Source organism: Arachis hypogaea, chromosome 10, assembly GCF_003086295.3.
Source record: "Arachis hypogaea cultivar Tifrunner chromosome 10, arahy.Tifrunner.gnm2.J5K5, whole genome shotgun sequence".
Lineage (NCBI taxonomy): Eukaryota > Viridiplantae > Streptophyta > Magnoliopsida > Fabales > Fabaceae > Arachis > Arachis hypogaea.
Genome location: NC_092045.1, coordinates 89,701,341 through 89,713,140, shown reverse-complemented (window position 1 = coordinate 89,713,140; position 11,800 = coordinate 89,701,341). Strand labels below are relative to the sequence as shown.

Sequence of the window (11,800 nt, the reverse complement as noted above, 5' to 3'; positions counted from 1 at the left end):
TCCAAGGTTCAAAGGAGATCCAATTATGAAGAGTTTCTTTTCCAAGACAGCTAACCAATTGAATTAAGATCGAAAGCTTTCTAGTAAGATCAAGAGAAAAGAAAGAAGAAGAAGAATGAAAACTATAATTGATCCATCAAATTACAACAGAGCTCCCTAACCCAATGAAAGGGGTTTAGTTGTTCATAGCTCTAGGAATGAAAAATGGCAGAAAAGAAGAATCCATGCTAGAAGTACAGAAAAGTAAATATGCAGAGAGTAGTTTCCAAAAGTGCCAAGCTTCTCTCTAGTTCAAAACTACTCCTATATATACTACTCCTCATGATCTTCTAGTGAGTTCTTCAAGTCTTGGATGTGGGCTCTGGATCTTGAGTTGTAGCAATTCTCATCTTTAGTGGGCCCAGCTTGCAGAGAAATATGAATTAGGCTTGGGCATTTAGTGAGATTAACGTTGAGTAACATTTTGGGTGCGAGAACGTTAGTGGCATTCACTTTTTCCACTAACGTTCCATCCTTATATACCCACGTTAATTCCAACGTTAGTAATCTTAACGTGAATGCTAACGTTTCTTACTCAATCCTTGGCCAATGTTAATGGGACTCACCTTTCCCATTAACGTTGGCTTGTGCCTCTTTTCGCAAACGTTAATGGGAATCACTTTTCCCATTAACGTTGCTTGCCTCTTGCCCCTACGTTAGATCTCACGTTAGCTTGGCTAACGTAGCTCTTAACGTGGGTATCTATCGCCTTCGAGAGCGTTAGTGACACTCACCTTTGTCACTAACGCTCCAATTGCCTTAAGTCCCTACGTTAGAACCCATGTTAACTAAGTTAACGTGGCTCTTAACGTAGTAATGAAGCCATCTCCCAACGTTAGTGACAAAAGTGAGTGTCACTAACGTTGGTTCTTTGAACCCAACTCCACGTTAACTTTCACGTTAACAATCTTAATGTGAGAGTTAACGTAGGCAATGCTAATGATCCAACGTTAGTGACAAAAGTGAGTGTCACTAACGTTGGCGTTGTTGATCCTCTTCCACATTAGAGTTCACGTTAACTAAGTTAACGTGACTCTTAACGTGAGGCATTGCCTAATTCCCCAACGTTAGTGGTGTTCACTTTTACCACTAACGTTGAGGAGAAACGTTATTGGAGTTCATGTTTCTCGTTAACGTGGAGTCCTCTTTTTCTTCTACGTTAAGTACCACATTAACTTAGTTAACATGGCTCTTAACTTAAGCTATGAATGGCTTCACAGGCGTTATTGGTGATCACTTTTCTCATTAACGTTGCAAGCTCTTTGCCATCACACGTTAGTAGTCACGTTAACTTAGTTAACGTGAATGCTAACGTGGTTCTTCCATGCTTCATTTGTCCTGCAATCAAGCAATTAAAGTGCATCAAAGCTCTAGCCAAAGTCATGAGATTATGCATCATCAAGTTATCATGCAATTCTGGCAAAAATCTTATAAAATCATACAAAATTCACAATAATTACTTAAATAAAAGTGTAAGTGTATTTTCACCCAAAACTTACCTTATTCACTAAGAAAATGCATGAAACTACTCTAAACAATAAAAAAAAGGTCAGTGAAACTGACCTAAATGCCCTAACATCAATTAACTGTTCAGATACTACTTTGTGTATTGATTTATTTATTTATTTTTAAGTTATAGAACGTTAGAGAAAGTAAATAGTTATACGCAACTAGAATATAAACGTGCCACGTACTTTCCTCGTTTTGGCAAGATCAGGTGCCACCGCCACATTCTCAGTTGGCGAAAACAATAAACTAAACTAAAAACTAAATCTGATCTTTTACGCTGCCGATGGGAGCGTCTCAGTCTACAGAGCCCGCGGTTTCCGCCGAACAAAGGGAGGCAGAATCCGTCGCAGCCTCCACCGGTGCTCTCCCTCTCCTCCACAAAGCCTTCTCCAACCTCTCCAATCCCCAAACTAATGCCGTCCCCTTCGAAAATCTTCCGGTGCGGTAACTACTCTCTCACACACACCACTTCTTACTCTTCTCTTTCTCTTCCTTTGATTTCTAACTTGCAAAGCACGTTCTTTTCAGCAATGCTTCGGTTTCGCACGCGAAGATCGAACCTACTCCGGCAACAGCGTCCCGGCTTCGTTTCCGGTTTTGTTGGATCACTTAGGTTCCTCAATCGTCGATCAATTTTTCGTTCCCGGAAAAGGTGGAATCGATTGGCTTCAGTTCGTTAATGGCTTCAATAAGTGCTGTGCTAGGGTTTCTGCGGCTGTTTCACTCAACATGCTTTTCAGAGTGTTTGCTGCAATGGCTTTGAAAGCGAATGTGCCTCTGCATTTGGTGTTTGAGTCTGAGGATGATGAATGCAAGATTAATGGTCACCTTCTTCCGAGTGATGTGCTTCTTCTTCTTTACGTGTGTTGGGTTATGTCTTGGGATTGTAGAAATTTGGGAAATTCTGAAAGGAAAGGGAATGTTAGGTTACCTGATCTTAGCCATTTGGTGTTGTCAGCGATCACATCTTGTGGCAAAGTTGAGGGTGGCTTCAATGTGTGGGATTGTGATGTATCAAGTTTGGGAGTTGAACTTCCTGCAGGGAAGTTTGTTACTTGGGTTATGAGTACGGTGCCATGTCTTCCAGATTGCTTAAGGCAGTATTTTCATGCAAGAATACAAATGGCAGGGGTAAGTTGTGATTTGATGAAATTAGGCAAAGATTCAAAATATTAAAAGCAAAGCATCCACTAAATCAGCCACCTAAAAAAAATATATCAGAGAATATAAAATACACATTAAAAATTAGTTAAATAATATATATATTTATACACAAATTGTGGTTGATTTGGTAGTTTGTTTTTGGCGTGTGCACATTACATTTTTTGCTATTGTATTGTTAACCATTGTAGCAATATAGCACCTATCTTTTTACCAATAGTCCTTTTAAGGTAAAAATGTTACATCTAGTTCTTAGGTGTTGACGTGTTGTAAGATGCACTAATAAGAAGCTGCTATTCTGAATGGCAGGATCAATTGGAATATTTGAATTCCTCTACTGGAGATATTTCATCTGCAGGAGCATGTGATTATATTTTAACCCAAGGAAGAGCGTGGGCAATATCTATCACACAAAAAAGTACAGTAAATGATGAGATTTCAAGAGTGTTTTTATGCAGTGGAAGTGGAATGGATAAAAACCTTCTTTATCGGTTTGCATCGCTAACCCTTAATCAGTCTCATATTTCTGTTCTGTGTTTTAGTCTCTGGGCCCTTCTTACTTTTCGAAAAGCATAACCCCAATCACCCATTTTGGTGTTGCGGTGATTTTCTTTCTATTGAGTTCTTGTTCATAATCATGATTTTGAAAGATACAAGATGGAGAAAGAAAATAACTATTGATAAAAGTTTACTTTGTTATAGGTCATCTACTCATGGACGAGGCCTCAATAGATTTTGGTCTCATGTAGAAGGTTACAAGGGTCCACTGCTAATTTTGATTGCCGCAAGTTCAGGAAATGCTCGTGAGGGAAGTTCCACTGATAGGAAGTGGGTTATAGGTGCCCTAACAAGTCAAGGTCTTGAAAATAAGGATATCTTCTATGGAGCTTCTGGATGTTTATATTCAATAAGCCCTGTGTTTCATGCATTCCCACCCAGTGGTATGTCATAGAGGTGTTAACATTCCTTTCTTCTGCCTTTTTCCCATCCCTTCCATGGTATATGATCAGTTTTGATGAAACGCTGAAACAATTATAAACGCTGTTGTTGGCAGGTAAGGAAAAGAATTTTGTTTATAGCCACTTGCATCCTACTGGTAGGGTGTACCAAGCGCATCCAAAACCAGTGGGAGTTGCATTTGGTGGAACTCCAGGAAATGAGAGAATATTTATTGAAGAAGATTTTTCCAAAGTGACCATTCGCCACCATGCTATTGACAAAACCTACCGTAGTGGTTCTCTCTTTCCGGATCAAGTAGATCTCTATGCCTTAATTTTGTAAACCTATAATGAGTAATGCTTGCATAAAAAGTAACTTCTGGTCTTCCTCAACGAAAAGAGAATGACCATCTTATGAATTCTTCATGGCTGTCCAATTTAAGTTAATTGTGTCTCGTATTTCCGAGCTTCTGTTGATTAGTTATTGTTTCAGGGTTTCCTAGCCGTTGAAGCTGTGATTTCAGAAGTGGAAGTCTGGGGACTTGGAGGGGAAGTAGCAAAGGAAGTGCAAAGCTCGTACAAAAGGAGAGAAGAACTCTTCAATGAACAAAGACGAAAAGTATATCCTAGTTTGACCTATTTTGTTGTTGACTTGTTGCAACCAAGTTCAATTTTGGTACAGATGTAACAGTTGTTTCATGCTACTTTGTAGGTTGACTTGAAAACATTTGCGAATTGGGAAGATTCTCCAGAGAAAATGATGATGGACATGATGTCAGATCCAAATGCTGTCCGAAGGGAAGACCGCTGAGTTGGACCATGTGGTTTTGCATCCCTTAGTACAAGAATCCTCAGGCAGAATCATGGAATGCCATCTCGTTCGATGCTGCTGTGGGTTATTCATTATTTTGGATTCTGATCCTCAGGTCACATGTATATATTGTGCTTGTGTTGTAATAATTGTCTTTACATGTACAATGTTGGGTGGGGGTGTGTCAACATAATCCTTTATAAAATTGTGTATTCTATTAAAACATATCGCCATATCGGACATGGATGGGGGAACCTTGCATCAGAAGAGTATGATGTGCGAGTCAAATTTGGAATAAGGCTGCACAGTGCCTCAGCCAGGAACCATAGAGCTAAGTCTCTGTCTCGTGCATATATATCATTTGAGTGGAAAACACAACTAAAATATAGTTAAACTGATTCCGTAATTTGTATCATTAGGCTTTGTTTTGTTGAATGGATTATAGTGTAATCAAAGTGAGGAAAAAGATAGCGTTTCATTCATGTTTTTGCCAATAACGAGAGACACATTGTAAATCGCAGTGGACTTATTTTGCATCGCCTAAAAAAAAGACCATTACAAAAATCTATCTAGATTTTTAGAACCAGTTGAATTTTAGTATTGGTTAAATTGACTATTTTCATGAAGACATCTTTGTGATAATATTGTGAATTGTTGGATAATTCAATTAAACATATTTAGTTAAATATATTAAACCATTTAATGGTTTATAATATATTCTTCACATGAAGATGTCTTCATTAGAGTAACGACTTTGGTTAATATCTTATGCCTACATATGTGATCGTCGGATATTGTTCTTGTTGCCTTGTTGGACTTGTAAAGAAGTTGCCATCTTGGGTTCTGAATTGCTGATCTTGTGGAAATTATGAACAGTTAATCGTGGGTTACCATCAAGCTCCCATCACTTTTCTACGTAGAAACCTATGCTGATAAAATTCATCGAAAGATAGGCGATCCACTACAATGGAGTGAGAAGTAATTAAATTCTTCAAACTTAATTGATTGAACAGAAGGAAAAATATAAGTAATACAGGAGATGCCAATAACCTGGATTTGAGCATAGTAGTTTTGAACAAACATCAAGACAATCAGGATCCAATCCCAAAAGAATCATCTGAGAAAATGGCAAGCCGGTAGAGGATCTGATATTCTTTAACAGCTGAAATAAGCATCTTGTATCAGCCATGATTGCAGAATGAAACTTTTTATTTCTTGTTCAAAGTCATGATGTTTACCTGAACATTATTTCTGCCATTAAAAGGAGGGTAGCCGTTTAGAAGCTCGAAAAGAATAACCCCAATACTCCACATATCTGCCTATAACACAACAAAATTTCACTAAACCCAATTTATAGATGTCAATGTTAATACTTAAAAGCAAAGACGGCTGGTGATACCTTGCTATCGTATTTCTGGAACTGAAGAACTTCCGGTGCCATGTATAATGGCGTACCACAGACTGTCTCCGCATACTCGCCCGGACGTACAGTTCTTCATATTTTATGAAAGACAAAGAAGTTGGGGTAACAACATGAAACTAAATAAAAATAAAAATTGCAACTACTTATATTTATTTCCCCTAAACTGATAACTACCTTGAGAGACCAAAGTCTGCAATCTTTAGAATCGCATCATCTCTGGGTTTTGATAGCAAAATGTTCTGATTCAACAACACCATCAATGCAAACAGATTTGTTTCCAGCAAAGTGATATTCGCTACAAATAGATTATCTTTTTCATGAACAATTCAAGCTACATACTAATGGCCCTCACAATCCCACCATTCGAAGTAAGTATTTAGTTCACATAAATGCTAATGTAGTAATAGGCATCTCAAACCAAAGTAGCAACAATGTCACATACATTTTTCATTTTAGCTTTACCTCTGGTTTCAAATCTCTATGAATGATACCATGACTTTGTAATATTTTCATACCAGAACCTGCAAAACACTGAGACAAACTCCTTAGTTGCAAACTTGCAAGGCTAAAACAAGCACCAACACCAAAAGAATACTTCAATAAAGAATGCAGGTAAAAGAGTTACCAAGCTGCTGCATGAATCTTCTGGCAGTTTGTTGTTGAACTCTCCCATGGAATCGGATATAAGAAGCAAGGTTTCCTCCAGCACAGAACTCCATCACCAAGTACGCACATCCATCATACTAAAGTAGAAAACAGCAATAGCGAAAGTTTAAATAATAAAAATAATAATAAAATGATCCTTCAATTATGCAACAAAGAATTGGTTTTCTCAACATATTTCACTTAAATTTAAAAAATAAGAAAAAGGGCATTAAAATAAAAGCTAAAATTAAAAAAGAAGAACCTGGAAGAAATCAAGGAGGCGAACGATGTTGGGATGGTTGACGGAGGACAAGAAATTGAGCTCGCAGTGGAACGATGACTTAAGGCGAGGGCTGAGTTTGGAAAGGAAGACCTGTTTCACTGCCACCTCTTCGCCGGTGCCTCTGTGCTCCGCCTTCCACACCGCCGAGAACGACCCTTTTCCGATCTTCCGCTTCAGAAGGATGTCCTTTACTCTTACCGATTCGCTCTCTTCTTCTTCTTCTTCTCCTTCTTCCATTCCTGTTGATAGTGATAGAACTGCTGCTGCTTCTTTGACAAATTTGATCCACGATTGTTCTGTGTGGAATGTTCTCTTCTCTGCTATCTGTCTCTTTCACCGTTTCACGTGGAAAAAATTGTACGGACCAAATCAAATAGTTACTATTTAAATTTATTTTTTAAATCCATTATATATATCTAATTTTGCAGCCAAAAATTGTCACATAACATCTCTTTATTATATCTAAATTAGAAATGTTTTCCACTTTTTTACTTCAACCGCAAATACCTTCCTGTTTTTTTATTCTAATTGCAAATCTTTAATTGCAAATTTAACTATTATTATATATTATATCTCTAATTTTACAACTAAAATACACTACATATCATTTTTTAATTATAATTAAAATCAATTTTTTTTAAATTAAGAAATTCTCCTCTCTTTCTTACTATTTTTACAACCAAAATATACTACATATCACTCTCTTATTATAATTGAAATTAAATCTTTCCCTCTAAAATTAAAGAATTCTTTCCTCCTCCTTACTAATTTTACAACAAAAATGTGTCATATGTTATCTCTCATTGCAATTGAAATCAAATCTTTTCCTCCAAAATTGAAGAGTTCTCCCATTCTTCCCCTTTCTTTCTCTATTTCTCTCATTCCTTCAATCACTCTATTTATTTTATCGGGCCTGCTACACATACAAGCCTACAAGTAAACAAGTTGGCCCAGCCCAAACAGAAATCACACGCATGAAGAGAGATAAGATAGCGCGTCAAAATCACGCGCTCAACATTCGAACGGTTACGTATGGCAAACTCTTCCACTTCTTCCACTTCTTCCATTTCTCAAGGCGCTTTCAAAACAACGAAACCCTCTCATTTTCGAGCGAAAATCAAGTTTCAAAATATAGAAATCGTAGTTCGAAAACTGCATCAAAACACCATCAACCTCTCTGTGAAGAATCTGAAGAAAAAACAAACCAAGAATACTCAACGTAAGTCCATTAAAATACTGTATATTTTACTTTTCTTCTACGTCGTTCTTCTAGCGTTTACTATTACTCTTGCTTCTTTGTTACACTGTTCTAAGTTATACGTCGTTCTTCTAAGTTATACGTCGTTCTTCTAAGTTCTACGTCGTTCTACATTGTTATTCTAAGTTCTCCTGCTATTTTTGTTGATTTTTGGGGGTTTATTCCGTAGATTCGGGGGTGTAAACTGCTTAACCTTGTAATGTGGCTTGATATTGAAGCATGGTTGAGTGATATCTGACTGATATCTATATGGATGTATCTGAATAATATCTATGGGTGTATCTCACTGTAATCAATGGGTGTATCTTGTTTGACATCTTTGGGTGTATCTGAATAATATCTATGGATGTATCTCACTGTTATGAATGGGTGTATCTTGCGAATATCTTTGGGTGTATCTGACTCATATATATGGGTGTATCTTACTGTTATCAATGGATGTATCTTAATTGTTATCAATGGGTGTATCTGAGTCATATATATATGGGTGTATATTACTGATATCTTTGGGTGTATTTTTAGTTTCAGAGAAAATGGCAGCAAGAAACCAAACTAAAGACCTGAAATGTGCCACACATCTCCTGAATGATAAGTTCAGAAACATGACTGAGGAGAAGAAGGCAATTGTGAGGGATCTTGGATTCGGTGGGTTGATGCACATCCCACCACTGAGGGTGGATCACCAACTCTTAAGGGAGCTGGCAAACAACTTCAAACTTGGGGACAACAAACTGAAGACAGGATATGGTTCTTTCCATATAACCCCAAAAAAAATAGGTGATGCGCTTGGCATCAATGCAACAGGTAATTAGCTCAAAATTATAGATGTATATTAAGTTGTTTCTTGGGTGTATATTAACCTGATGCTTGGGTGTATTTGAACCGACTTGGATGCTTTGTTGTCTTCCTTTTTGTAGGAGATCTATTTCCTGAGAAAGTTGACTATAAGAAACTTTCTGATGATGACAAAATAATTTATAGAAGATTCCAGGGTAAGACCCTCAAAAGTCTTACCGATGAAATGATGGAAATCGGCGTTGGCAACGAAGAGGAACGCCTGATGTTCAAGAGGATATTCATCCTCTACATACAAATGGCGTTCCTTTTGCCAACGACGATAAACACAATATCGCCCGTGCACCTGGTCCCAATTTTTAAGATGGACGGCATAGAGGAGAGAAACTGGGGGGGACATGTTTTGACCTTCATGATCAAGGGCATAACAGACTATCAAGAGAAGAAGAAGAAGGCAATCAATGGCTGCCTCTTCGCCCTGATGATAATCTACTTTCACCTTTCAAAAAACAAAGGCAAGAATAGGGTTGAAAGACCACCAAAGCCATGGATTGCCAACTGGACTAAGGAGCAGTTGGTGGAAAGAATGAATGCAGAGAGAGAGGAAATTTTGGTGAGTAATCATAATAAGTTGGTGTATTTTATTTACCCGAATGGTGCTAACTAAAATATCTCATGTTTTAGGGGATTCTGAAGTTGGCAGAGACAAGAGAAAAAATGAGAAAAAAAGAAAAAAAAAAAACAAGAAATAAAAAAAACAAAAAAAGGAAGGCGAGCTCAACATCGTCTTCGGAGACAGAAACTACTGACAGTGACACTTCTACCTCTGAGTCTGAGGCTCAAGAAGACTCAGAGGACTCGCGAATTAAACACCCCGGCAAAAAGGGGAAAAAGTAAGTACCATACTTGGGTGTAATTTCTTTTTCGGTTTGGATGTATTTTGTTTGTCCATGTTGGGTGTATGTAGCTTATTAAGCAGGGTGTGTTTCGTTTGCTGTTTTGGGTGTATATTGTATATTTAGTTGGGTGTATCTCGTGAATCCAATTGGGTGTATTTTTAGTATGTTCTAAATGACGATTGTTTGCCTTCCAGAATGGACTCAAGAAAAAGAAAGCAGAGGGAAGACGAGTCAGATTCTGATACAGAATCTGAATCTGAACCAAGTGATGAGTAATGTCCTGAAATTAATACTCCTTTCTTTTGGCTTCGTTATAAAGATTTCGTGTATTAACTGAAGTGTCTATTATTCACTTATAGGAGCGAAGAATCATCGCCTGCAGAAAAGGAGAAGAAAAAGAAAGAAACAAAAACAACTCCAAAAGAGTAAGCAATTCTTTGGATAAAATTCTGTGATAAAATTAATTTTTTATTTCTGATTGGTACTGTTTTTTTTTCCACCCAGAACACAACAAAAAAAGAAAAAAGTTGTTGTGGAGGATTCACCTCCTGAAGAAGATCAATACTTTGACGGGTACAGTACCTCGAAAGCTATACTACGGTCTATCATCGTAATTATTTTTGTTAACGTCTTATTTTATCAATGTAGTGAGAGATATGAAATATCCAGTGACGAACTCGATGAATGGCTAAGGAAAAACGTTGATAAATCTGCTGCAGAGGGGTATGTCTTGCTGGGCTGTGTATTTGAGATTTTGGTGTCTTTTGTTTGCTAATAATTGTATCTTGTTTCGCAGGGACAACCAAGCCGACCTGCGATCGACAGAAGGTCGCTATGTGTCCTCTGAAACGTAAGAAGCTTTATTATTTAATAAAATCTTGTTATCGTGATTTGGATGTATTCTGTGAAACAATTTGGGTGTATTTTCTTGATCAAGTTGGGTGTATCTTGTTTACTAAGTTAGATGTATATTTCGTTTGAATAACATGAAATCTGTTTAGACTACCGGCTGTGAACTTGGGAAGTGATGATCCTTCCTCTCAAGGATGCACAGAACAGAGTAGTGTAAACCAGCCGTCTCAGAGCATGTAATTTCTCTTTCAAATAACCGTTACTTTTGTTCTTCTAATAACTTCTACTTCTAATTCTGTATATATTTTTTTTAGAAAAAAAGCCCTTTATTATTTTATTCAAGAAAAAAAAGGCAGCAAAAAAAAGCAAAAACTGCAAGTATGTAAGTTCTCAAAAAACAAAGCCCGTCTTCTTTTTGAATTGTTCGGGTGTATTTTTTGATCTTCTTTGGGTGTATTTTAGGTTGACTCCGACTAATTCGAATATGATGGTTGTTAGGGAACAAACGCCGTCGGAAGCGCTTGCAATGTGAGTTTTCCAAGAATATTTCAACCTTATAACCTTATTATTTTCAAATACGTTGTTAACCTTTCATTTTTATTCTTGTTTAGAGTCCCGATCCAGTTTTTTGTGCCGGCATCCCAGCAAACAACCACTGACGCAGATTCCGAACCAACCGCTATGCTACAGATTGAAGGGGCTAGAGAAACGTAAGAAAATAGTATTGGGTGTATATTTATTTATGGTTTGGGTGTATATTTGATAACAGTTTGGGTGTATATTCTTCCTGATTAATTTTGTGTAACTGTGCAGCACTCCTGAAACCCCCAAACAACTTCAAGAAACAACACCCAAGCTTCCCCCAGCTCCAACAAAAATGTAAGTTCATTAGACTAGAATCAATCTTTGCTTGTCATCCGTATATTCTTATTCTTACTCTTATTCTTATACATAATGACGCAGTCATCCAGACGCAGAGGACGCTGCTGCCCTGTTGATGATGGCACGGACAGCAAGCTATGTTCCTAAAACAGATCCGAGGATGCCATCATTCAGCCTCGGATTGACAGATTCAAGCCAGGAGGGGGCGTCGATGCAGGAGACAGAAAGGGAAAAATCTCCAGAAACTGCAACTATGCTAGAACAATTGGACAGTTTGGTCCAAAAATTAGCAAGCAGTGCGTCAA

General features: G+C 37.6%; 2 protein-coding genes across 3 annotated transcripts; one reads left to right on the top strand and one right to left on the bottom strand.

Moving 5' to 3' along the window:
* Positions 1 to 1,727: 1,727 nt before the first annotated feature.
* On the top strand, positions 1,728 to 4,940 carry LOC112715883 (uncharacterized). The gene is made up of 7 exons (XM_025767701.3): positions 1,728 to 1,987; positions 2,077 to 2,679; positions 3,019 to 3,200; positions 3,412 to 3,650; positions 3,764 to 3,963; positions 4,141 to 4,266; positions 4,360 to 4,940. The coding sequence occupies exons 1-7, from the start codon at positions 1,832 to 1,834 to the stop codon at positions 4,456 to 4,458; spliced, it is 1,605 nt and encodes a 534-aa protein (XP_025623486.1). The 5' UTR covers positions 1,728 to 1,831; the 3' UTR covers positions 4,459 to 4,940.
* Positions 4,941 to 5,074: 134 nt separating this feature from the next.
* On the bottom strand, positions 5,075 to 7,236 carry LOC112715884 (serine/threonine-protein kinase ATG1t). 2 transcript variants are annotated; one of them, XM_025767702.3, is made up of 8 exons: positions 6,789 to 7,236; positions 6,507 to 6,624; positions 6,344 to 6,402; positions 6,056 to 6,120; positions 5,858 to 5,951; positions 5,697 to 5,777; positions 5,509 to 5,620; positions 5,075 to 5,419 (listed from the first exon to the last, which is right to left on the bottom strand). In XM_025767702.3, the coding sequence occupies exons 1-8, from the start codon at positions 7,044 to 7,046 to the stop codon at positions 5,352 to 5,354; spliced, it is 855 nt and encodes a 284-aa protein (XP_025623487.1). In that variant the 5' UTR covers positions 7,047 to 7,236; the 3' UTR covers positions 5,075 to 5,351. The 2 variants fall into 2 exon arrangements, with proteins under 2 accessions (XP_025623487.1, XP_025623488.1); XM_025767703.3 differs by having other exon boundaries at positions 5,075 to 5,387.
* Between the last annotated feature and the right edge of the window lie 4,564 nt (positions 7,237 to 11,800).